The sequence below is a fragment of the Penicillium daleae genome (assembly GCF_028827525.1).
Source record: "Penicillium daleae strain IBT 16125 chromosome Unknown utg000002l_segment0_segment0, whole genome shotgun sequence".
Lineage (NCBI taxonomy): Eukaryota > Fungi > Ascomycota > Eurotiomycetes > Eurotiales > Aspergillaceae > Penicillium > Penicillium daleae.
In genome coordinates this window covers 476,763-502,109 of record NW_026623150.1, presented here as the reverse complement: position 1 = coordinate 502,109, position 25,347 = coordinate 476,763, and the positions used below count along the sequence as shown (strand labels likewise).

Sequence of the window (25,347 nt, the reverse complement as noted above, 5' to 3'; positions counted from 1 at the left end):
GGGCGATGTACCTATCCGATGATGTCAATTTGGGCAAATCAAGGCATTATGAGAGCAACGCCAAGGTTCGTCAGTGAGCCTTGCCTTGGTATGAATGCACGTCTGTACGTATCACTGACTGGAGAGTTGAAGGCAAAGAGGAGACTAGTAAGAGACTAGTAAGGTGTTGTGGCCTGAGGCTCCCACATGTCCTTGTTTGTGCCCATTTAGGCCTGCCCTCTCTTCCTTGACCGTCGCTCTTCCAATCATCGCACATCTACCCATCCTCTGTGCTCTTAATAATCTGTGTTCTTAGTTACTTCTATCAATTATATTTTTGACTATCTAGCTAATACAATGGACAGCGTTGTCCTGAGCACCGCGTCTATTACTGCAAAGAGAGATACCGTGATCATTTGTATGGTGGGATTGTCCAAATGACGACTTATCGCATGCTATACTGCAATATTATTTGCAGACAATACATTTGAACAACTTGCCGTGAAGCATGCTTCACGGCGGCGTTCGGAGGGGCGGCCTATTCTAGTCCCACCGAGTTCAGCCGCACGGAATCGCAGCCTTGCGATTGAAGCTGGCGAATTGAAGCATAAGCACTAGAATCACTAGGCGATTCAATATATCAATGGTCCAATTGATGGACTAGAATTTTCGGTTACCTGGGAAATAATTACGTGGCGTGATGGGAGACATTGGTTATTAAAGCTCAAGGTGACCCCCAGAAATCCTCTCCTCCAAAACCCCTCATCACCGGGGAGAAATAGATCATCACTACAACCCAACATGGCCGAGCTCGAGTATATCACCCTCACGACCAAGCCCAGTGCAAAGATTAGCTACGCATTCCATGGAGCTACCGGAACATCCAGCCCAGCCCTGATCGTCTTTCTGAACGGCCTGGGACTCCCACAGGCCGCGTGGGGGCCGACTATCAAGTTGCTTCAGGAAAATCACCAGGGAACTGGATTACCAGCCATCCTCACCTATGACCGTTTCGGTCAAGGCCAAACCACCGATCTGGATCCTGCCGACGAGGGAGCCGCAGACCCAACTCATGGCCACGACTGTCTCGAAGCCGTGAGAGATCTTCACCAGCTTCTTTCCCAAATCGCCAAGGACAAGCTGGATGTTTCCGATCTTAATAGATTACCGCTATTACTGGTCGCGAACTCGATCGGTTGTGCTCTCGCGCGCTTGTACGCGCAAGAGTACCCCGGTACTGTTGCTGGTCTGTTACTTCTCGACAGTGTTCTGACCAACTCCGACTTTGTGTCTATCTTCCCTGACCCAGATGCCGAGGGTTTTGACGCCGAGAGCCTCCCATCTGAAATTACACCCGAGGCCTTGCGTGCAGCTCGCGAGCGTACTCGAAGGATCTTCCACCCCGATGTAGGCAACAAGGAGGGTCTGAGTCGGAAGAATTTGGGAACACTTCTACCGGCGAGCGATGGCCCGGTTCTTCAAGGACCTCGCGGCCATCCATTTGTCACTGTGGTTGGCCATGACTTTGAGACTTTCGCGGAACACTCGGCTCGCATGGGGCTCCCGCAAGCTCTGTCGTTGACATATTCGAACCCGTACTGGCACAAGTACAATGAGGGATTGGTGAAGATCACGGAGCCGGAGAAGGGCAAGGGTCCTCTGCTTGCGCCTGGTGCGGGGCATTTCATTCAACAGGATTCCCCTAGTTTCGTGGCGCAGGAGCTTACTGAGCTTCTTTCAAAGGCTGTGTGATAGTGTTACTTGGGGCTGTTCATTTGTTAGAGTGGCTGTCGTGTGACACAGAGTACTTTTTAGTTGGTCTGTTGTTGTACCTGAGCGGGGTAATGAGGCTCTGAGGTGATGCAAAGTTTAAGCGTGCAGATGATTCGTGAGCTCTTAGGCAGCCAACTGGCATCCAGTAGAAGATGTTATAGAATTTTAGCGAAATGTACATATAAGTCTCGACGAAGTGTTGACATTTTTCCAATTTTGATCCCGTTCACTGTGTCATCACCTTCAAACCCAGCATCCTGGGAATGATGACTTCCGATATTCTCAAGCCTCTGGCCGCTTTTTGCAGAGATCCGAGGTCCCAAGAATACATCTCTACTGTTAAAAACATATCAGCTTCAGGGAACTCATTCGGGACAACTCTTTCGACTTCATCCAGTGATGGTTTGATCGTGATCGAAACGACGTTCGATATGGCTTTGCAAATCATACATGGCCCGGACGAACCGACCTCGGTGGCGATGAGTACTTATCGGTCTCCGGTACCTGACACATCGTCCAAATTGCCTAAGGAGCTCCTACGATGCTATGAAATTGGTCCCGAGTACGGCACCGATTTTATCTCGGAAAAGCCAACCTATGCCTCGCACGTCGGCGCTGACCTTGACTCGATCACGGTCCTTTCGTCTTATCCATCTTGCGTACGGGAAAATTACCTCAAGTGGGTGAAAACCTGGGAGAAGAAATGGCAGCTGAGACGCGGCAATACCAGGGAATTCCGTAGTAGTGTCTTTTTCTCCGCAGAAGAGGAGGTTTCTTGGAACGTTGCTGGTTATTTACTGGCATGGCGTATTGCTATGGCTCCGGATGTTGGACTGGTGGAATACTCAACAAGCCGGTCTCAGTACATCTTGCAAACTGGGAAGGAGACAAGTATTACCATGCAATTTTTGAAAGAGCAGTTATATCTTTTGGAAAAGGGGGATTCATCATAGTTTGTTATATCCTTTCTCCTTTCATTGCTTGCATATCTGAGCATTCGCATGAATTTACTTCGAATCAGACATGGAATCGAACCTGTATGGATATCAAAAGGTCATCAACTTCCAAGACATCATGGTGATGCTTATATACTTATCTGCAGTATTCACAGTCATCTCACCGGACCCAAGTAGTCCGAGTCCAATCCCAATTGCCATTAAGCTTTAGTCCCCCCACTTTCAAACCCGAAACCAAGCCCACAGGCTCAGTTACCAATCGATCCACACGTGATCGCGCGACCGCGCGAACAGAAAAAAAAAAAAACTCTGACAAACAAGTTCGTCCTGATTCTTCCCTTTCGCAAAGTCTCGTCGCTGAACAATTCGAGGGAAATTATTTTCTTTGGTCGTGATATTCGCTGTTATTCTCTCGCAGTAACGCCAAGATGGTTTCTGCAGATGCTAAGGCTGTCTCGGATGCAGCCAAGACCGAGCTTGATGGTCAGCACACAGACCACATGTTGTCTGTGACGGAGCAGGATGATCGGGAGTTGTTGAAGCTTGGCTATCGTGCTGTTTTGGCGCGTGGTTGGGGCACTTTTGATAACTTTGCTTGCTCGTTCTCTGCTCTGTATTGCATTGGTGGTATTCGAGTGCTGTTCTACATTGCGCTCAGCAATGGAGGGCCGGCTGCTTTGTAAGTTTTCCTGGGTTTTTGCTGGTAAACGTCTTGTACGGATGCTAATGACCTTTCCAGGTGGAGCTCTTGGATCTCGGGCAGTATTCTGTCCATCATTACTGCTGCCTGTCTCGCTGAGGCGTGCTCTGCGTACCCTGCGGCTGGTTCTATCTACTACTGGGCCTTCAGATCGTGGGGTGGCGGCCGTCTTGGACGTTTCGTCTCATACCTCATCGCTGCTTGGACTCTCGTTGCATGGACTGCTTTCCTGGCGAGTGATTCATTCGGAGTGGCCAACTATCTAGTGTCGGAGATTGTTGTTTTCAACCCGGAGACCACCTTCCCGCTCAGTACCTCTGATGTGAAGGCTCGTGCCGTTGCTTGGGCCTTGTCGCTGGGTTTCTTGGCTTTGGCTACGGCGCTGAACTTCCTGCCCCCGCGTATGTACGCCTGGGTCTTCCGTACGGGCTTTGCGGTCATCGTCATTGATATGCTGCTCAACTTTATCTGGCTGCCCATCGGCGTGTCAAAGACTTATGGTTTCCAGTCCGCTGAGTTCGTTTTCACCTCTGTGTACAACGGAGAGGGAACCGCCCCTAGTTTGAACTGGGTGCTGTCTTGGTTCCTGGTTTCTAGCTGTCTCGTTGGTGAGGATGCCTCCGGCCATGTCGCCGAGGAGACTATCTCGGCCAAGAAGGCTGCTGCCAAGGGTGTTTTCTGGTCGACCGTTGCTTCTGCCGCCTGTGGTTTCCCGATCATCATCCTTTTCCTATTTTGCATGCCATCCATCGAGACCTTTTACGACACTACTGCGCCTCAGCCATTCATCAACATGTATGCGCTCGCGCTTGGTCCCCATGCCCATGTTGTCATGACCATCATCTCCATGATCGGCGCCATCCTGAACACTTCCATCTCCCTGGTTGCCGTCTCACGTCTTGTCTTCGCCGTTGCCCGTGATGGTGTCTTCCCATTCAGCGATGTTCTCTCGCGCGTCTCCAAGGACAAACAGCCTCACAACGCAGTTATTTTCATCGCATCTATTGCTGCACTCCTGCTTTGCACCCAGCTCCCGTCCCAGGCTGCTTTCGCCAGTCTGGTCTCGACTTCCGCTGCAGGATCTATCGCTGCTTATGGTCTTGTTGGAATTGGTCGTGCTTTTATCACACGGACTTCTTTCCGCCCTGGTTTCTGGGACATGGGGTGGTTTGGCGTCGTGGCTGCGGTTGTTACGTTCATCTGGAACACCTTTGCATTTTCTGTGCTCTGTGCGCCGCAGTACTCGAATGCCGCTATCGATCAGAACTCGGGCCTGTTCAACTATGCGATTGTCATCATGGGTGGAGTCACTATCATTGCGATGTTTGAGTGGTGGCGCAAGTCAAAGGATGATTGGTTCAAGCACCTGAAGGTCAGCGACTCGTCATCCGAGGCCGACACCACGGTTGAGCAAGCTGCGACGGTCAACACGTCCGAAAAGGATGTTGCTGTCTAAGGGGCGCAGGGGTTACGTCGTCAACAACGGAACGAGTGGAAACTGTTGCCCACTACGCGCTGGGACTGGGACAGGGTATGGTGGATCTAACGACTTCCCATTGCTTTAGAAGCTTGGGTAAGTATTCCTGACAGGAAGCACGCATGACGGGTGTTCGAGGCTTGACTGCAAAGTCAGCCTCGTTCTGAGAATTACCGTTAGAACTTGATCTGGACAATACCAGCGAAAGGACATGCCTGCCTCATTTTCCCTTCTTCTTTCTTGTTCACGCCGTTTGTGTCTTGCCTCATGGCTGGGCCTGGGGTAGATGCAACTGACGGGACTTTTCCCTCGTAGGTCGCGGCTTGCTGCTGGCCAAGGAAGGGGGGTATATCTGTGGTCTGCCACCCATGCTATGGGGTTGATCCTGGATACTTTCCCTGCTTGATCCAACCAGTTGGGCATCACGTGGTCGGCCAAGTATTTCAAGGTCGTGGGGTGCTCTCTCTCTCTCGTCCATCTTTCTTGGTGTCGAGAGAGCACATTACCTCCTCCAATGCTCAGGTCGATCAAGTGAGTGCCTTTTACGGGTTAAAGCCTCGCATGACTAGCAGCAAGTCGCCGTAGTTTCGTACTTGTGATCGTAGATGGAGAAGACTGCCGTGGCTCGTAGCGAGACAATCTCTCTCATAAGTGGCTGACTTCCTGGTCATAACAAGGCCACGGTTGACACAAACTCGTAGGATCTTCGACCATACAAAACCCCGATATGGCGACAAAGTAGTATACACTTCACGGCATCTCCAGGAACGTGTTGGTAAACAAGACAGAGACGATGTGGAGATTGACGTCAGACGTCAGACGTCGATCGTTGCCCGCACCGTCAAATTGGGACGTGAGGGGAAGAGCCCCTTCGTCAAGGGACAACTACACTCCCTCATTATTGGACTTTATTTCCATAGATTTGTGATTCGTGATCTTTATATATCAATTCATCAATTCCTTTCCTTCCAACTTTATATACGCTGCAACCGAAATGGCATTTGCGCGCAGGTTAGCGATTCTACCAGGTGGCCTAGGTAGGAAAGAATTACCATCCCAGCGAACAAATGACCAAAGCAGAATTAACACATTTGTGCCTTCTCAGGCGGCCTCGGGTCCAGCATAGGCAAGAAACTGCAACAACAAGGCGCCCGCTTAGCAATTCTCTACGCCCCCTTCGAAGCCGCCCGCCGCGACGAACTACTGGAAACCCGGTACGGCGGCGGCGCCAACATGGACGAAATCTACACCTACGAGTGCGACATCACGGCGCCCGACTCGGTTCAATCTGCCTTTTCCTCTTTACACGAAGACCTCGTGGCGCCGGATTCTTCATCTCTGGCTGCAAGGGCGTTCCCCAGTATCCTGATCAACACGGCTGGATACGTATCGCTGAGCGAAATGGAAAGTACACCGCCCGCCGAAACGATGAAGCATCTCACCACCAATGTATTCGGACCAATGCTCTGCTCACAGGCCTTTGCCAATATGTACTTTGCTGCGTCCAAGGTAGCTGCCTCTTCGACTAGTCCCCCGCCGCCGGGACGGATCGTGAGTATTTCGAGTCAAGCGGCGCATGTCGCGCTGCAGCGCCATGGAGCGTATTGTGCTTCTAAAGCGGGATTGATGGGGTTGACCCGGAGTATGGCGTCGGAGTGGGCTGGACGTGGGATCACTGCGAATACGGTTTCGCCGACGGTGGCGTGGACGGATCTGGGGAAGAAGGCGTGGGGGGAGGATTCGGTGCGAGAGGCGTTTTTGAAGTCGATTCCCGTTGGAAAGTTTGCACTTCCGGAGGAGGTTGCTGATGCGGTTTTGTTTCTTTGTCAGGTATGTGATGGGATATCCTTGAGAGATGGATTTTTGGCCTTTGGTTGGCTAATATTCATGTCTTGGGTTAGGACTCGAGTGGGATGATTAACGGTGCGGATGTTCGAGTTGATGGTGGGTTTACTATCAGGTAATTAGCATTATCGCTATAGAAGAGTCTTGGATGAATGGATCGTCAGGTTATAATTGCCTGTGCATCAGAAAGAGGCCAAGCATTATACTTGAGGACCTGATCAAAAGTCTTTCCTTTTTATAACTCCGCGGCCTCCGCGGAGGACGTACTGAATGAGCCAAGTGGGGCGTGGTACGAGTTTATCTCGTGTGGCATCATCTGTCAGGACATGATTTAAATTCATATTCCAAACCGGTGTGACTCTGCCATGCAGTGTAACTGGACTTCTCGTGTCTGTAGCCTAACTAACAGCCAATTAACGACCAAGTTAACCTGTTTCTGCTTGGACCGCGTCAGCCGCCTGTCACCCCCCGCAAATCCATCGGGAGCGGGCGATCCTGATAAGCTCGTGCGCCCCTCCCTTGACTACTTCTCGTGCTTGATATTATTCCTACCATCAACTTCTGGTCACCTCCCAACACCAGCCGTAGCAGGCCCAGCTTGGAATAAATGATCTCAACAAGGAGAGACTTCGGACCTTGAAAATGACCGCCCAAACACTACGAGAGATCTCCTCGCACAACCTCCGCACCTTCAAACGCAACTATGTCTCTGAGATCTCCGGGTCGCTGGGCGACCTGGGCACATTTCTACCCATCGCCATCGCCCTAGCCGTGAACGGCACCGTATCACTCGCCAGCACTTTAATCTTCTCGGGTATTTACAACATCCTCACGGGCATGTTCTTCGGCATCCCACTCCCCGTCCAACCCATGAAAGCCATCGCCGCGGTCGCGATCGCCCGCAACTTCTCCAGCGGCTCGATCGCCGCAGCAGGCATCTTCGTCGGCCTTTGCATTCTTCTTTTCAGCGTCACTGGCTTGCTACGCTGGTTCGCGAATGTGATTCCCATCCCCGTGATCAAGGGGATTCAAGTTGGCGCGGGCTTGTCGTTGATTATCTCTGCTTGTGGTGGTATGCTCCGGCCACTGGGTTGGATCGGGCCATCGTGGGCGGATAATCGGATCTGGGCTATTGTGGCGTTTCTCGCGTTAATCGTTACCAGTGTCTATCGCAAGGTTCCGTATGCGTTGGTGCTGTTTGTCGTTGGTCTGGTGTTCGCCATTATCCGTACCGCGCTGGCGGCTCATCTCCCGGCGTTTAGTATATGGCATCCCTGGCTGGTTGTGCCGACTCCCCATCAGTGGTGGGTGGGTGCGGTGGATGCGGGAATTGGTCAGATTCCTCTGACGACACTGAACTCGATCGTGGCAGTCGTTCATTTGGCGAATGATCTGCTGCCTCATGTCCAGACCCCAGCTATCACCCATATTGGACTCAGCGTGGCCGGTATGAACTTGCTTGGATGCTGGTTCGGTGCTATGCCCGTTTGCCATGGATCTGGTGGTCTGGCAGCGCAGTACCGCTTTGGTGCTCGCTCGGGTGCCAGTGTGGTGTTTCTCGGAATCCTGAAGCTCATCATTGGTTTCCTGTTTGGCGAGACCCTGGTCGATTTGCTCAAGCGGTTCCCGGCTGCGTTCCTGGGCGTCATGGTCATTGCAGCTGGGCTGGAGCTTGTGAGTGTTGGCGAGAGTCTGAATACATCGAGAGCTCGGGACCTCAGCCAGGCTAGTGGTGTGCTAGGTGCTGCAGAGCAGCATCTTGGTCCCGTTTGCACGGATGAGGAGCGCAAGCGTCGCTGGACAGTCATGATGGTGACTGTGGGACTGTTGGTTGGGTTCAAGAACGATGCGATTGGTTTCATCGCTGGCATGCTGTGCCATTGGGCCTATGATATTCCCAAGTGGTGGGAGAAGGGGCGTAGCCGTTGGTCACAAGGAGGACGGCTTCGTCTACGTTAGATCAAGCTGGTAGGTTGGTGCAACGGTGGTAGTATACTTCTCTTGAGCATATTCGCATATTCCTATCAGACTGGACGGAGTTTCACATCTCACCACTTCGTACTTCAATTTTTACAAACGAGTCATATATACAGCAAATGCAATTTACACATAATCACCTCCCATCATCATCACCATCGCCAGCCACACTAAATCACCTCCGAAACCTCCACATCATCATCCTTCTCCACCTTAGTCCCCGTCTCCGGATTCTCAAACACCCTCCTCTCATGCGCCGTGCCCGCCCGTCCCGACGGATCAAAATCCACCTCTCTCGTAAACTTCCTCCCTGCCGCATCCCTCAATTCCCGATGATGCCGCACCGACTGATCCCCAAAATAATGCATGTGCTCATCATAAGCCCCCGTATCTACATCCACCACCCTCGTGCCGAACGGCACCGCCGCCCCGTCAAACTGCGGCGTCGCTCCGCTGCCAAACGAGCTATCCGCATCGAAGGTGGATGGTTCGGAGGAGCCTTCTTCATCCAGGTCTATTATTTTGCGGACACCGCCGGCCGAGGAGGTGCCGGGTCCTGGGAGGGCGAGTTGTTCTTGGCCGCTGCTGTCGTAGCGGTGTTCTTCGACGATGGGTGGTTGGCCGAAGTCCTGGCGAGCTGTGCGGACGATGGTTGAGCCGTCTGCTTCGGTGAGGGAGGTTGTTGTGTAGCGGTGGCCTGTGGTGGTTTTGCCTTGGTCGCCGTTGCTTGTGGCGCTGTAGTAGGAGGAGGAACTGGTGTACGAGTCGGACATTTTGTTGAAAAAAAATCAGGTATTAGTTTGGGTTCAGCCAGGATTTGGCTTGAGTATATATTTTGAAAAATGCGATGCGATGCGATCGATCATGAAAGTCGTGCTTTCTGGCAGATACTTCTTAACGATACGTTCTACTAGTCTCGGTCATATATACTCGTTTTTGTGGCGAGGCATGAGGAGCTTCTCCAGCTCAGAGGCAAATTTGACATCATCCCGGCGGTGCGGCGAGCTTCTCGAATGGACGGGGCAAATATGAACTTCTGGGGAAGAACGATGACAGCGAACCAGGTAGAGGAGCTAACTATTAACATGGGTCTGTTCTTGAATAAATATCGAATCAAATTCCAGTGTGCTCGGGCTCGGTTCTTTAAGTGGAACCTGGGGTCCTTCCTGGATATGGCGAGCGTTTAGATATCGTTGAACGCCCCTTGGATGTGGAGAGTGGGTCCAATCATAGAGGTTTCTGGATGGAATAATCTGTAAAGTATTTGCTGTCCTGATTTGAAGGAGAATAACCCTGTCGGATTGCAGTATTTATTCATGGTACGAAATGAACGGTCCAAGGTGAACCCATTGGAAAGTACGGATACAAACCGATGTCACTCAACTTTGATCTTCAAAATTGGAACAAGATGGCATTTGAACAAATTGACAATTGAGAATATCTAATGCTGTGTCCTGTCATTTGAACAAACTTGCTACATATGACACAATACTGATATTACAAAATATTTGCGTCACTGCCCAAGATGGATGCATTGTAGAGATTGCAACTACTCATCTCCAGCCAGACCAGCTTTGACTAATGTTCAATATCCCCTTGGCCTTTTTTCATCATTGTCTTGTTAATGTACATAGCGCCCAAGTCCATAAAAATATATCAGTAAACCGGATCCTGGAGGTTGACGTCGATTGGTGCTCGCGTGCCCTGATCGCATGCCCTATGTCCGATTCTATGCAGAAAATATACATTGATCGAGGTTCGAGCAGGTGTACGTATTATGGATCCGACATGGTATCTCCATTATATAGACACATATTCAAACATTTCACTTAAACGCCATGCCCCCATTTTATCAAACATAAAACCCCGAGATAAAATGCGAAGCTTTTACATATGACAACCTTTACTCATCACTCTGGTCATCCGACTCACTAGTCAGCATGTCATCATCAATCTCCATCTTTTTCATAACAGCATCCCCATTACGACCCTTCTTCTCCGCAGCAAGCCAAGCTTCACGTCGCTTAGCTTCGCGCTCTTCCTTCCTTGCTTGACGCTGTACCTTGTCCTGCTGAGCTACCTCCTGCTTCTCATGCAGCTCATTGATGTAATCCTGCAGTTGGGCAAGGTCCGAGCGCAACTGCGAAACCTCGCTGGCGTTTGCATGGCGGGCCGTATCGTTCAATGCGACCTTTTTCTTCAGCATGGAATTTTCAGCTTCGAGGTCTGCAACGTGGGTGTCCACTTGCGTGGTCGCATGGCCGGAGGTATCTGCAAGGGTGGAAGCTGCGGGCGCAACGCGGATGACATCGCTTCCACCTGGTTGACGCAATGCGGCTAGTTCGGCAAGGCCTTCTTCGATCATAGAGTCGGGGAAGAATGCATGGGTGAGCGCTTGGGAGAATTGGGAGGGCTTGCGGGATCTGGATTGTGTAGATGATGCGAGGATGTGTGTGTTGAATGCATATTCGGCTGGGACAGCGCCAGGCGCATGCGCGGGATCGGCAAAGGCATTGTCAAGGCGTGGTTTCACGATTGTATGTATCGTCCGCTTGAGGTCCTGGGATTCCGGTGACAGGCCAGTTGGCGGCAACATGATCAGATTCGTGACTGGATGCGTGTAATCGGCGATGGAGGCTGTGAATTTCCGACGTGCGATATTCCATGACAAGACTTTCCCACTCTCGTGGGCAGACAATAGTGTGGTTCCATCGTAGGAGAGGGCGAGGGCCTTGACGGCACCCGAGTCCGCAGCAGGAGGGAGCCATCGGTCTTCGGTTGACACCTGCGCTGGTGTAGACTGTAAAGACGGGTCATGGAGAGGATGTTGTGTCGAGTTGCTGCGGTAGAAATCTACCGATTGTGCGCTTCCATCCTCATAGCCCACGTAGAACGCCCGATCGACCGGATCCAGGGCAACGCACGTCGCAGAGAACGGAAGAAGGTACGTTCGTAGGACTCGTCCAGTCTGGTAATCCCATGCAATTGCGGTGTTATCTTTCGCAGTCGACACGGCGATATTATGACGGCCAGCGCTGTGTCCAACGGCAATCGAGGTAATGGCCGCGCGGTGGTTAGAGAAGGTGCGGATAGGTGCGTAAGGGGGCTGACGGTCCCGGCCTCGGGCGGGCTTGGAGAAGGAGAGAATGCTCGGAATAGACCAGACGTGTATGCTGGCGTCGTTAGCTCCGGAGAGAATGAAATTTGAGGTGGGGTCGACAACGATAGAGGTGACAGGCTGGAGATGAGAGGCTGTGGTAGCGACTTGACGTCCGGTACATGTCTAAAGTCCAGTTGTGCATGTTAGCTGACCATACTCTGATAGATCGTCCAATTGATCTAGAGGAAGAAACCGGGGGCCATTGTCGTACCTCCCACAGGATCAATCGACCGCCTTCCGTTCCAAGTACCAGCACGTCTCCATACTTTGCGCCGGCAACCGCAATGCTGCGAATTCGCTCCGGAAAGGGCACTAAAGCCTCCTGGTTCCCTTTTTCCCGGCTGTATACGTGGACCACAGCCTTATCTGCCTGAGCGGAGAAGATATGCGACGGGGTTACAGCCAGACAATTGGTGGTGGTGGAGCTCTTCTTGAAAGTCGATCGCAGCTGAGGGGAAGGCTGGAATTCCTGCAGGCAAATGCCGACATCACGTAGCGTGGCGGTCGGCGTTTTTGCAGATGACAGCGTTGACGCGACGAAGGATTCGGAAAGCATGGAGAATGGGGCGCGGTGCATGCAAATACGGGGATGGGAGGTTCAAGTTTCAACAAAAAGAGACAGAGAGCTGTCTTCATTCTCCCCAGCCGCGTCCATTTTTTTTTCTTTTGCGATAAGTCCGATTGATAACGCTCTGTTTGTACTGTTTGCACTGCCCTTGACCCTCAATGCGAGCCATTCCTCCGCGATGTGATCGGTCCCAAACTCTAGCGATCTGACAAGATGCGGTCCGGAGGATACTTTAATCTATTTTGAATCTTACAGGGCGAGTTGTGGATATAGCATCTCTCATTTTGGGATGTCACTGTCTGGACGGGCCACACACGATAAGTGGTGGAAATTAGGGTTGGACTAGGGAAGTATGAGGAACTACTGAACATGATTTACAGTGAGCGACAATCACGTCGATGATACAAAATCCAGGTTGTGAGTACGGCATGATTGAGGCGAAGTATTCAACCACAGCCTCTGACTTGCCCGGGCCTAATTTGCAGAAAGAATTCTCGCCATGGCGAAGCATTTTATATTCAAGTTTCAGACTGCGGCCAGGCATGAGGAGCTCCGATGCAAGGGGCATCCCTTTCTCCTGTTGCGACGAGACACAACATGCAATACATCCAATTGGGGCCCGCTCAGGAACACCCTGTGGTCGATCCTATTGCCCTTCTCAAGGGTGCTGATTCGCCACGGTCGCTCTTTTCCCCCTCCCTCCATCCCAGTTGTCTCATTCCTAGGCTCCACTCGTCCACCCAACTATGACGGGGTTAAGCGACGAGCGAGGTTCTTTTCCACGTTGACGGGCTCCTGCAGACCCTTGGCTTCCACGGATCCTAGATCTGGAGCCAATCATGAACTTCCGCCGCCTTAGATCTCACCTCTGGCGGGAATGCAAGGACAGAGTGAGCTCATTCTCGCTATTATTGCTATGGCCCGTGCCTGGTGCAAGCTGAGATTCGTGCCGGACGGAGGGGGGGAAACGGTTTCCTAGAAGAAGGGGGGGCAACGCTCACTGTCCAGTCCGGACTCTGTTCGACATGCCCGGGATTCTCCATGACAGGAGTGATGTTGTTCTAGTCCTGTCAAGGGGGATGTGCACAGTGTCAATGCCCTGGTGACCCTTCTGTCCACCTGGAGACTTGTTCCTGACGTGCCTTAGCGCCACTCCAGTTGTATAAGGGTATATCGAGCCCCTGCATAGGCAAAGGTTTCGCCTTTGCTTTTGTTTTGATCCCAAATTCTCAGCAACATACGACGGCCTGGTTGTTGCGGTATCACGATCTCATCTGGGTAACTCCTGTGCAACAATCGTTTTGCTTTTTGAGACTGGCCATTTGATTTAATCTGGAACTGGGGCTTGTCATCGCCTCACCAAAGAACCCGGCGCCATGGCTGCCATGGACTGCGGTCCTTCGAAAATGCCTAATGGTACATGTTTCTCAGCCCGAATCCAAACCCATATAAGGAATCAATCATCCAATGCGTCTTCACTAAGCCATGATGCCATGGCTATTGCGGATCCCATTGCGGAGCCCATCCCATCGCCACGCCGATGGTCGCCGACATATCAACCTCGGCGTAGAACCAGCAGACATTATCCGACATCTCTATCATTTGTTCCAGCTCCAGCGTTGCCTCGGGCAGAGTTTCATGACCATTCATTGTCTCTACCGCGTCGCCCAGCAGACCGAGGACCATCCTGCCACTCGCCATTTCGATCAGTCCGCAGAATGAAAGAGCCCTTCCAGTTGATGTTGCCGAGCTCTCCAGTATCGGCTTCGTCGCCAGTCTCTATTTCATGCGATGCGGCACCGCCATTTCCCACGAGGCACACGCCTCAGTCTTTCAAGCCGCCGGCCGGTCATGCACTGAGAACGTGGCGATCAGACCAGAACCTAACATCAGCAAGTATGACTGCATTTGGCCTGCTGCCCAGTCCTCCAATTTCCGAATCCAGGCCGGTAAGCACTGGACCCGAAGCATCATACTTTGAGTGTAAAAGCGACCAGAAGACCTCACCGGATGTGGAGAGCACTGAATGCACCTCAGAGGTGACGAACAGCACGGAAAACCTCAAGAACGAGGACACCACAGATCATGTGGACTTGCGCAAAGACCCTACAGAGCAAACCACCACTGAAGAAACATCTCCCTATCAAGCGTATCGCCCTTCAGACTGGCAAGTCAAGTCACCTGAAAAACGACGAACAGATGTGACAAATGTCCACGAGGCACACTCGAATCTGATTCGACAATGCGAAGAGACACTTGCGTCAACACCAACGACGAAAAGGCCTGACAAGGAGGAACCGACGCCAGTTACATCACCCGCATCTCTGCACAGCGCTAAGGCTTCCATGCCTGCTATCTCCCCGAGACAGCAACGGCGAAGGGCAACAACTGTCTCGAGTGAAGCCAGTTGGATCCCCAGCAACTTCTCGTATTGTGAGACATGGTTGCAAGGTGTGCCACTAGATCCGCTAGATAAAGACGACAACCCCAAAGAATTCAATCGTCGAAAATTCCAGATTATCGAACAAGATCCACCAATGCCGAAACTGGATGTTATTCCTGATGGGCGGATCTTGGACGAGCCTGTGGTGAGTTTTGACTTCATACAAGAATAATGTCTTTTAATTCTTGCATACTGACAAGTCGTTCCTCTGACAGCGATTCGCTGTTGCTAGCAAGCCAAGGCTGGTGGATATTTCACGACAATCATCACCATCCATGGGCCCCATGGGCCCGCCCCCTCCGCCTGCACCTACAGTTCGTCAGACTGTTTGTGTTCCAATGACGCCTGATCAACGGCAAGAGGAGGTTTCCGCTTTCAGCCCAGATACCCCGTTGGACACGCCAATGGAAATGTCTGATAGTGGCTATGGCACACGCGAATCCGGTTACTCCATGGATAGCTACCAGGATAGCAAGGATGACGATACCTACTCAGATCCGGGATCACTGACCTCTGACAGTATCACGTCCACTGTGATCGGGGATCGGCCTGAATCCACTCTGGGAGAGCGCGAGGCATCTCCGCAACCCGAAATTCGATCAGGCAGCGTCAGTCCCAAAGCATCCCCGTCACCACCTAGTCACCCCCCAGGTCAAACATCACATACTTCAGAAGAAGAGAGGCATGAGAAGCAGCCATCCTGGGACCACCAGTGGACTCTGGATGATCATGAATGGACACTGGGCGAGCTCGAGTACTCAGTGAAAGACTTTCCTCGCCATATGCTCCGACTTGCATCCCCGGTGATCGTTTTTCTACGGAAGAATGACGAAAACACTCTACTACGACCATTCCGAACCATTTTCCCAACAGTTGCAGAGAATCTGCTTGATTGTCTCTGTGCAGCACTCCTTGCCCGCAACTACCTTCTTTCTCTAGCAAAACTACATCGCCGAAAACCTTCTCTATCGTCACGAAATGACGTATATGCTGTGGACGCTGTCCCAGCCAAGGCATACAGTACTCTGGGAATCCAACTCCCAACCGCCTCAACTGGCCGCATCAAAGATCGCATGCTGGGCTCGCGCAGCACCAATATGCGTCAGGATGTCGAACGGATCATCGATAACCTGCTCTTTGCCATCTGTGGTCGATCCGACAATACTCTCAAATCTGCCATTGAGGTTCTGGCCCAAGTCCTTGAAACAAATGCCCCGCGTTAATCCTTCTTGAAATCTTCTTGATCCTTTCCACAATCCTTCTCACTCTTCATCCATCCACACTTGGATGGAAGTCTACCTCTCTCCTTGATAATTTCCTTTTTCTGACTCAACTCCGCCCTCGCTCGCCTCTTTTCCATTTCTTAGTAATGATTCCCACTCTTCGATTGACTCGAACATTTCCTAACCTTTTTTCGCTGTCATGTGTTCATTTTTCTCACCTTCATACCCTTGCATTGCGATTCGCTTATTCGGATGTGTTGCTTTGGTGGTCTGTTGAATCTGTACAATTAGCTTGGTAGCAGCATAGTAAAGCATAATCATAATGGCTTTCAATTTCATCACTCCGAGGGAAGGTTTGCTCCCTCGAATTAATGCTCCGGTTAGAACAAGCTTAAGTGACTATGGCAAGCTTAATCTCGGCATCGGGTCCTCTCACCGAGATCGGCGGAATAATAATGCCCCCGGTCGGCGAATCTTAGTCAGCACGGTTTCCCGCGGGATTCGATCGGGCGCTACCTTTCTTTTGCGGTCTGTTGCTCGATTTCTTGACTTCGACATAACCTACACACATACACACCTTCATAATGGCAGTACCAACACGGAGTCTACGACAATTGTCGTCTGTCCGAGTGACAATCCAACCGCGCTCATCGTCGATCCTCCCTATCGCCCAACGCACTTACGCTACAACGGATGCTTCTTCCGCCACCTCCAACACACCCGAGGGAACTACCCGGCGGCGAACAACGACCTTCAAGGACAAGCTGAATGCTGGTCCTTCTTTCTCCGATTTCGTCTCGGGGGCAAGGAAGAGCCTCTCGACCCTTCCGAGGCGTATGCCCTCAAGACCGCCATGGTCGGACCCGCCGGCCGCAAGAAGGAAATGACTCGTTTGCCCTCGTGGCTGAAGACGCCTATCCCGGACTCGAAGAATTACCAGCGATTGAAGAAGGATCTGCGTGGATTGAACCTGCACACCGTTTGTGAAGAGGCTCGTTGTCCTAACATTTCCGATTGCTGGGGTGGCAGTGATAAGTCAGCTGCGACAGCGACAATCATGCTCATGGGTGATACTTGCACGCGTGGATGTCGCTTCTGCAGCGTCAAGACGAGCCGAGCTCCGGCCCCTCTGGACCCGCATGAGCCTGAAAATACTGCGGAGGCTATCTCGCGCTGGGGACTCGGATATGTGGTTTTGACGAGCGTGGACCGAGACGACCTGGCAGACGGCGGAGCGCGCCATTTCGCCGAGACGGTCATCAAGATTAAGCAAAAGGCGCCCAACATTCTGGTTGAGTGTTTGACCGGTGACTACTGGGGTAACTTGGATATGGTGGCCTTGGTAGCCCGGTCCGGCCTCGATGTCTACGCTCACAACGTCGAGACCGTCGAGGCTCTGACGCCGCACGTTCGTGATCGTCGTGCCACGTTCCAACAATCAATTCGCGTTCTCGATGCTGCCAAGAAGGCTCGTCCTGATCTTATCACCAAGACATCCCTCATGCTTGGCTTCGGCGAGACCGATGAGCAGATTGAGGATGCCCTTCGACAGCTCCGCGCTGTTAATGTCGACGTTGTCACCTTCGGCCAGTACATGCGCCCTAGCAAGCGTCACATGGCTGTCCATGAGTATGTTACGCCTGACCGCTTCGAGTTCTGGCGCAAGCGTGCCCTTGAAATGGGCTTCTTGTACTGTGCCTCTGGTCCCTTGGTTCGCAGCAGTTACAAGGCTGGCGAGGCGTTCATTGAGAACGTGCTGAAGAAGCGCCGTGCTGGAGCTGGAGCTGCTACCGTTGATCAGACTGTGGCTGCGGTGGACGAGGCTGCTCGGTGAGGCTTCTCGCCTTGATTTGAATGAGAAAATATGATAATATGTGTGGCACGTCAAGTCCTTCAACCTTGACACCATTTCTTTCTGCGTGGTTTATACACCATTCCTTCGCTCGGCGTTGAATTTGCATCGGTGGGGTCTGGGATTTACTTTTGTCTGATTCACAATTGCAACTGGCCTTGTTCTTTTTGTATCACCGTCAACGGATTTCGATTTGTACATTCGTGCTCCCTCCACTTTCTAGACAGTGCGACTGGCTCGTCTACCTTTTAAATGTTTCATTCCATATACCATATACCACAATCAAAATGAGTTTCTTTGTGCAATTCGTATCATTTCTTGACTACGTCTTGGTCGTGATCTATGCGCGGTGCTAGGTGTACGCCTACGCCGCCATATGATTTTCTCATCTCCAAAGCAGACTATAAACGGATCAAGGCATCAAACTCTAACCTCTTGTGCTTCGTTAAATTCCAGGCTATTCATATATCAAGAAGAATGCAAGTCAAAATGTCCGTGGACTAGCGCGTTTTCATGCTGTCCCAAACTCCAAATAAGTGGATATCAGAGGTCCAATCAGGTCGGCCGTATTGTAATGGGTATTGTGGTTCTGCTGAATGGCACGGGAGAAGTAAAGGCTCATTGTAAGAAAAGCTATTCACAGAATTGTTTACTCCGTGTTCTTGATGACTTCGGAAATATCCTCATTGTCCAGTCCCAGCAGGTAGAGGATATCGGTGAGGCTCTCGCCGTTTATGCGAGTGGGGGCTTCGAGCTGGACCTTGGTCTTGGCGCGCCAGGCGACACCCAGGCCTGCTGCGTGAAGCATGAGAAGATCATTGGCTCCGTCACCAACAGAGATCGTCTGAGAGAGGGGAATGTTGTTCTCAGCAGCGATTGACTTGAGGAGGGTGCGCTTTTGAGCGGCGTCGATGATGGGCTTGTTCTCTACCAGCTTTCCGGTGAGAGTCTGGGTTACCGGGTCGATCTCAAGCTAAATGATAAAGTCAGAGCGATGTACATTTGGGATGCCTACATTTGGGAAAGATCAAGTTTTCGCTTACGTGATTCGCAACTGCGTAATCCAGGCCCAACTGGCCAGCAAGCCACTCAGCCAGAGGCTGGAAACCACCGCTCAGAACGGCCATCTTGAAGCCCAGAGCTTTCAGGGCACGGCACAACTCGCGGGCACCCTTGGCGATGGTGATAACCGATTTGAGCTTGTCAAACACATCGGCCGGGACACCCTTGAGTAGACCGACACGCTCCTTTAAGGACGCCGAAAAGTCGAGTTCACCATTCATAGCGCGCTCAGTGATTTCCTTTAACACTACGGTCAGTATGCTCTCATCGGCAGTTATACTGGGTAACCCACTGAAACTTCCTTCTCTACACCGATGAACTTGGCAATCTCATCAATGACCTCGTTCTCAATCAGAGTGCTGTCCATATCGAACACTGCTAGCCGCTTATGCCGGCGGAAGACACTCTCTTGCTGTAGCACCACTTCAACATTCCACTCGCGCTCGAACCGCCAGATATTTTCATGCTTGCGCAGATCGCTGAACGAAAGATACGCGGGATCCGGTGGTGGGGAGATAGTTACTTCCACGACACGGGGATGCTGCTCGCGATCCAGGCAGCGGTGTGAGGTGTTTGTGCGCTGATACGGGGTGGGCAAGGACTCAAGAGTTTGGAGGAAGTTGGTCAGGCACAGCTGCGAGACGTATGGCCCGTACAGGTGGTCCAGCGGTTCGGGCTCCGGTGCAGGCGGCTCACGAGGAATCTTCTCGATATCAACTGACGGAGCTGACCCGGCGGGAATATGCGGCGAGGGCAGCTTATCACCTGGGTGCAAAGCAGGCGAGGCATCGGGGTGGTAGTGGGGGTGGACGGGATTGGCGGACTTGTAGAAGATGGTCGCGACGATGCGCGGGGTACCCTGCGGAAGTTGGTTGGTCTGGTGGTTGAAGATGCTGTGAATGATGCCGCTATCTGTGACACGCTCTGGATCTGGTTTGATCGGGTTGGTCAATGTGACCTCGTCCAGCTGTGCGCTGAGTACCTCTCCAATTGTCTGGTTAATTGGGGGCTTATACTGCTGATGGTCCTGCAGGAAGGAATTGCCTCGCATCTGGCCAAGCGAAGGCCGCTGACGGGAGGTGACTGAGTCGACCATGATGAAGTCTTTACAGGAGGAGACGCAAGGGTCTCCGGCGTGGTTCTCCTTGTTCTTTGGACTGTACAATAACTTCCAAACTCCAACTTGCCCAAAAAAGGTTGGCGATCGCACGTGGTGGTCCGGCCCGCAAAGTCACATGACTGACCCGTTCACGATCGCAGTTAGAATCAAGTCACATGACCCATGACATAATCAGGGCGGGGCATGATCCAGCGAACAAGTGTAAGGCAGTAGTGCAACGACATCGCAGCTCTACGCCAGAGCTTTCTTCATGATGACGCACATCAGCCTACAAGTAAGCTCAATTACAGATCGGGTAACCTCTAGTGATTCCACCAATCTTCTAGAAATCCACTAACATCATTGATTAGAGAGCAAATGACGACGCTGCACTGCAAAGATGCATTGGTCAGCCGCGGAGATCCCCCATGTGCTGGGCTGAGCACACGCCCTTCATTTTTTAGCACAACGGATTTATCAGCCTGTAGCAGCAGAATTCTCATGGCAACCTGGGCGCTATACTCTTCATAGCTAGTGGAAGATCCGAGAATGCCTACGATTTACAGGGCAAACCGACAAAATTGGCTGGTTTCGGTGTCCCACACGGACCAACTGCGCATCAATGGCGTGCTCAAAGGCGGTCAGCACGATTGCGTGATTGCGTCCCTGCAGGCCGGCAGAATTTGACGGCACTGGAGCCGGATGAGAAATGCTAGGCACGACTGATCGGGATGATGTCGTGCTCAATAATCCACTTGCTCTTCTTTTATATCCTTTCAATCGTCAACCTGCCATCCCTCTCCACGCTTCATCATCTGCCCTCAACGCCACCGTGTGGTGTGAAAAGTCCCATTGTCCTTTTGAGTCCTGCTTTGCCATTCCTGCATATCACATCCCCAACCTTCACACAATGCCAGCCAAGAACTATCCTTCGGACCTGGAGAATGGCATTGATTCCAGGGATGCCAACACCGAGTCTGGCTATGTGAGCGGTGGCTCCAGTGACGACTATGTTCCCGAGATTGTCTTCACCAAGCCACACCTCCAGTTCCTCAACCGTCAACTGCAATTCCTCGAGCCTCAAGGTATGTTTGATATTGCTTTTTCTCCCGCCAGCCTGGAACCCCGCTTTTGCCGGACGATCAGGGTCTGACTCGATACTCCTATACAGATATCCTGAGGTGGTGCATCACATCACTGCCTCACCTCTTCCAGACCACTGCCTTTGGCTTGACTGGTCTCGTCACCTTGGATATGCTGTCCAAGTTGGAGGTGCCCCGACCCCAGATGGTTGACCTCATCTTCCTCGACACTCTTCACCACTTCCCTGAGACCCTGGCCCTCGTTGACAAGGTCCGGAAGCGTTACCCGCTCAACAACGTGCATGTGTACAAGCCTCTCGGTGCTGACACCGCCGCTGAATTCGAATCCAAGTATGGCTCCCGTCTTTGGGAGATGGATGACCAGCTCTACGACTGGGTTGCCAAGGTCGAGCCTGCCCAGCGTGCCTACCGGGAAATGAATGTCCACGCTGTTCTTACTGGCCGTCGCCGTAGCCAGGGTGGCAAGCGCGGTGATCTCGACGTCATTGAGGTCGACGAGGCCGGTCTCATCAAGATCAACCCCATGGCCAACTGGTCTTTCGACCAGGTCAAGGCCTACGTCAAGGAGCACAACGTCCCCTACAACGAGCTCCTCGATCGCGGATACAAGAGTGTTGGCGACTGGCACTCGACCCAGCCCGTCGCTGACAACGAGGACGAGCGTTCCGGTCGCTGGAAGGGCCAGCAGAAGACCGAGTGTGGTATCCACAACCCCCGCTCCAAGTACGCCCAGTACCTGATGGAGATGGAACGTAAGCGTCAGGAAGAGGCTTTGACTCAGGCACTGCAGTCATCGCTTGCCTCTGCTGCTCAGTGATCTATCGTCTATCTCTTGCCCTCTTTCATACTTCGTTTTGCATACCCTCCTCGGCGTTTTCTGGATGATACCTGTTTCCCCCATCGATTGTTTTTTGAGCGATTCCCCTTGCCCATACATGAATGATTCTTCCACGGGGTTCTATTCCCCTTTGATAAAATTAGAGGCTCTGAGATCTACTTCTCTCATCCCCTACCAACTCCCCCTCACCTATTGTTATCATCTGTGTGATTCTGTACATAGGGAGTTGGACTTTGCACCACGATAATGACCTCTACATGATAGAACAAGAAGCACAATATCATCATCTCCATATGATTAAAATACCTTCTGTGTCTCCAGTGTCTTTTCGTAGAATAGAGTGCCTGTGTCTGGGTATCTGGAAGTGCGGAGCTGTGTTCACGTGACACTTTAGCCCTAACGATCTAGGTACGGGTATTGAATAAGATACTTTCTATGTGTTGATCATTCATTCTTCACCGAAAATATCCTCAGATAAAACGTGGTAAAGTGCCATTTCGAAATAAAAGAAGCGACAGTTAAACCAAAATACTCTCTGTTGGCGATGCGAGCACTTCTTCACTCGCCAAGTAGCTCTGCCCTTTGCATCAAGGGTACAACGACGTGGTCAAAAGACGCTGATCTATCAAAGATCTCATAACATGTTCAATCCCAATATTACACCGCTGGAAGCACCCAGGTAGTAACAGACTCGCTCGGAATATTCCCACTCCACTCCTGCCCACTCTGCGTCGACACCGTCACATAGACATCATTGCTGAAGGTATTCTCGATAACAACCGAGCGCGTCCCATCAGGGTTCAGCGACGCAACAGACTGCACACCACCACCATTCGAATAAGTATAACTGCCATTACCATTGAGCACGATCGCACCGGGCGGCATAAACTTGCTAAACTGCGCAATCATGTAGTAAGCTGGGTTGAACGTATAACTGCCTCCGCTGATCGTGACCAAGCCCTGGCAGTTAGAGCAGCCACCACTGGAGAGATGCGGTCCGTCGGAGCTGTCGGTCCCCAGAGTCCAGGCTGCGACTCCGGATGCCCAATTCTGGAGCGGGCCCATGGTGAAGTCGGCGGCTTGGTTCCAGGTTCCGGCTGGAGTCCAGCATTCGGTCATGTACTGATTGACGGAGGGGTTTGTATTGTGGAATTGGGTTAGGACGCTCCAGTCAACGTTGGAGGCGTAGCAGTGCCAGGCAACGGAGTCGACGTATTTGCCAGCGCCGTTGATGACGGTCTGAGGGTAAGAAGGCACATCTTTGGGAGCAATGTTAGATTGGGATCAAGGTTTGTGTTTGGGCACTCAACTTACCGGTGTTGTGGTCGTAGGCCCAGATACCCGTGTTCAGGCCGGCGTTTGCAAGAGCAGGACCTATGTAATTCTGGATGAGCTGCGCAGATTCATCTGCGTAGACATACATTGTCGGATAGCCTGACTGGCTGTTCAGAGGCTCATTCTGGATAGTGATTGCATCGATATGGGCACCGAGATTCTCGTAGGCCTGGATGTATTTCACGAAGTAGTTCGCGAATGCACTGGCGTACCCTGAGGTCCCCGTGCCTCCGCTCAGATACCCATCGTTCAGATTGTTGTTGGTTGTGGTCCCGTCGATAACACCATTCAGCTTCATCCAACCCGGGGCACTCCAGGGAGATCCAAAGATCTTCAGGCTGGACTGCAATGACTTCATCGTGGCCAGCATTTTCGCCATCGCGGTACCGCGATCTCCCAGACTGAAGCCTGACAAGGACGGGTCCGCCGCACCTCCGTTGTCATCGTAGGTGTATGCAGGGTCTCCCGATAGATCTGAGGCTCCGATAGTGTGGCGCATTAAGCTGAAGTCGGCACCGGAGCTGGTCATCAGGTCCTGGAGAAGGGCCTGGAGGTTGGAGCTTGAGAGCGTGTTGAAAGAAGTCACCGTCGCATCGGTAACTGCCGCGCCAAAGCCGACAATTGTCTGCTTGTGGCCGGAGCTTGTATCATCTATACTTAGCTGCCAGGTTGACTCTGATCCGGGGCTGCCGCTGCCTTGGACAGGAGCTGCGATGGATGAAAGTTTGTAGTTCCCAGCAGAGTTGGAGCTGTATGCTGATGCCGAGCCAGCCCGCTTCTCAGCCGCATGGCTGAGAGCAGCAAGGCTAAGGAGAGTCCAGGCAGCGTATACCATCTCGAGAGTATTCGCAGGAGTCTTGGTAGAGTGCTTTGGAGAAGGTCTGTTTCATCATCTTAAGTCGGCGCAAGTTTAGCATTTTATATTCCTCGATGTTCGTACCCTACACTTAGCGGTGCAGGGCCTTTCATCGCACTCAGATGGTAGCTTTTTCAGGGTGGATGTTAGAAAGTAAATGATGCCCCAATCAACAGGTTCTTCAACCGGCATTGCGACGATCCCCAGCAGAACCCGGCGTCAGAAATCTGCGGGAATATTACCTTGTAGGGAATAGCGTGGAGGCCATCCCATCACCCCCGCAATTTCCCGTAACCTGACGATACTACTGCGAACGGAGTTTGTAGCCAGCCAGAGTCAGAAGCTTGTTTCATCATATGGGGATTAGTTACCGTTATGGCCGACGCTCATATCCGACAATCCGCGAAGATTCTTGGGCTCCCCGAAAAGGCAATTGGTGAATGGGAATTCGTTTCGTAATGGGCGCTTCTCCGAGATCTCGTCTGTATTGTAGCCAAAGTGACTTTCTTCATGCAAGTGCTCATCTTTTGCAGGATTAGTGCTACCGGTAGATACGAGTAGATTGCCGAAGAACTCATAGGCTCCGTCCACTAGGTAGTACTTCGTTGCATGGCGGAGGTGACGACCGTTGCGACGCTGTCGTTTCCCGATTGACGAAACACGCGTCAGGTCTTGGATATCTGGACTATACTCAAATTGTCAAATATTCAAGTTTTTTTTTTTTGCTTCTGTAATGCATCGATTTCTTCGTGATTCTGACGCTGGCAGTAGGGTAAAATTGTCTCTCGTTGAATATCCAATACCCGTACCAACCTCGTGCTATTAGAAGTCCATTCTGCTGCCTCCAAGTTTTCCAATAACACAGTTTATTTGCATTTTAACAAGCTCCTTTTTAAGTTCCAGAAGCATAGATATAGTCAATTCATTCTGCTGGTGCTGAGGTCTGACCTGTCCTTTTCTTGGCTACGCTGCTAAGCTTTCCATGCGTACCCACTCTTTCTAATATCACCACGATATCCAATTAAATCATATTACATCGCTCGAGGCTTTCATATGTGATAGCGAGCTACTCTAGCTCAATCAGAGAACCGGGAAAGTCTA

General features: G+C 51.7%; 12 protein-coding genes across 12 annotated transcripts; 8 read left to right on the top strand and 4 right to left on the bottom strand.

The window, feature by feature from the left end:
* Positions 1-780: 780 nt before the first annotated feature.
* N7458_001203 (alpha/beta fold hydrolase) lies at positions 781-1,731 on the top strand (the record flags this gene model as incomplete). Its single annotated transcript, XM_056904586.1, has 1 exon — positions 781-1,731. One exon carries the CDS (start codon positions 781-783, stop codon positions 1,729-1,731), a length of 951 nt encoding a protein of 316 aa, XP_056768693.1.
* A 284-nt stretch (positions 1,732-2,015) lies between these two features.
* N7458_001202 (uncharacterized protein) lies at positions 2,016-2,705 on the top strand (the record flags this gene model as incomplete). The annotated part of the gene is made up of 1 exon (XM_056904585.1): positions 2,016-2,705. One exon carries the CDS (start codon positions 2,016-2,018, stop codon positions 2,703-2,705), a length of 690 nt encoding a protein of 229 aa, XP_056768692.1.
* A 431-nt stretch (positions 2,706-3,136) lies between these two features.
* N7458_001201 (amino-acid permease) lies at positions 3,137-4,864 on the top strand (the record flags this gene model as incomplete). The annotated part of the gene is made up of 2 exons (XM_056904584.1): positions 3,137-3,387; positions 3,448-4,864. 2 exons carry the CDS (start codon positions 3,137-3,139, stop codon positions 4,862-4,864), a joined length of 1,668 nt encoding a protein of 555 aa, XP_056768691.1.
* Positions 4,865-5,879: 1,015 nt separating this feature from the next.
* Positions 5,880-6,849, top strand: N7458_001200 (putative short-chain dehydrogenase/reductase; the record flags this gene model as incomplete). Its single annotated transcript, XM_056904583.1, has 3 exons — positions 5,880-5,922; positions 5,991-6,715; positions 6,787-6,849. The coding sequence occupies 3 exons, from the start codon at positions 5,880-5,882 to the stop codon at positions 6,847-6,849; spliced, it is 831 nt and encodes a 276-aa protein (XP_056768690.1).
* Positions 6,850-7,372: 523 nt separating this feature from the next.
* On the top strand, positions 7,373-8,689 carry N7458_001199 (putative sulfate/molybdate transporter; the record flags this gene model as incomplete). The annotated part of the gene is made up of 1 exon (XM_056904582.1): positions 7,373-8,689. The coding sequence occupies one exon, from the start codon at positions 7,373-7,375 to the stop codon at positions 8,687-8,689; it is 1,317 nt and encodes a 438-aa protein (XP_056768689.1).
* A 188-nt stretch (positions 8,690-8,877) lies between these two features.
* Positions 8,878-9,480, bottom strand: N7458_001198 (uncharacterized protein; the record flags this gene model as incomplete). The annotated part of the gene is made up of 1 exon (XM_056904581.1): positions 8,878-9,480. One exon carries the CDS (start codon positions 9,478-9,480, stop codon positions 8,878-8,880), a length of 603 nt encoding a protein of 200 aa, XP_056768688.1.
* Positions 9,481-10,610: 1,130 nt separating this feature from the next.
* N7458_001197 (putative ribosomal assembly complex component Ipi3) lies at positions 10,611-12,423 on the bottom strand (the record flags this gene model as incomplete). The annotated part of the gene is made up of 2 exons (XM_056904580.1): positions 10,611-11,990; positions 12,079-12,423. 2 exons carry the CDS (start codon positions 12,421-12,423, stop codon positions 10,611-10,613), a joined length of 1,725 nt encoding a protein of 574 aa, XP_056768687.1.
* Positions 12,424-13,811: 1,388 nt separating this feature from the next.
* Positions 13,812-16,101, top strand: N7458_001196 (uncharacterized protein; the record flags this gene model as incomplete). The annotated part of the gene is made up of 2 exons (XM_056904579.1): positions 13,812-15,023; positions 15,094-16,101. 2 exons carry the CDS (start codon positions 13,812-13,814, stop codon positions 16,099-16,101), a joined length of 2,220 nt encoding a protein of 739 aa, XP_056768686.1.
* A 322-nt stretch (positions 16,102-16,423) lies between these two features.
* On the top strand, positions 16,424-17,935 carry N7458_001195 (lipoate synthase; the record flags this gene model as incomplete). The annotated part of the gene is made up of 1 exon (XM_056904578.1): positions 16,424-17,935. One exon carries the CDS (start codon positions 16,424-16,426, stop codon positions 17,933-17,935), a length of 1,512 nt encoding a protein of 503 aa, XP_056768685.1.
* Positions 17,936-18,602: 667 nt separating this feature from the next.
* Positions 18,603-20,111, bottom strand: N7458_001194 (phosphoserine phosphatase SerB; the record flags this gene model as incomplete). Its single annotated transcript, XM_056904577.1, has 3 exons — positions 18,603-18,926; positions 18,997-19,254; positions 19,308-20,111. The coding sequence occupies 3 exons, from the start codon at positions 20,109-20,111 to the stop codon at positions 18,603-18,605; spliced, it is 1,386 nt and encodes a 461-aa protein (XP_056768684.1).
* A 913-nt stretch (positions 20,112-21,024) lies between these two features.
* Positions 21,025-22,034, top strand: met16 (phosphoadenylyl-sulfate reductase (thioredoxin); the record flags this gene model as incomplete). The annotated part of the gene is made up of 2 exons (XM_056904576.1): positions 21,025-21,199; positions 21,286-22,034. The coding sequence occupies 2 exons, from the start codon at positions 21,025-21,027 to the stop codon at positions 22,032-22,034; spliced, it is 924 nt and encodes a 307-aa protein (XP_056768683.1).
* A 678-nt stretch (positions 22,035-22,712) lies between these two features.
* On the bottom strand, positions 22,713-24,225 carry N7458_001192 (glycoside hydrolase family 30 protein; the record flags this gene model as incomplete). Its single annotated transcript, XM_056904575.1, has 2 exons — positions 22,713-23,314; positions 23,370-24,225. 2 exons carry the CDS (start codon positions 24,223-24,225, stop codon positions 22,713-22,715), a joined length of 1,458 nt encoding a protein of 485 aa, XP_056768682.1.
* Positions 24,226-25,347: the final 1,122 nt, after the last annotated feature.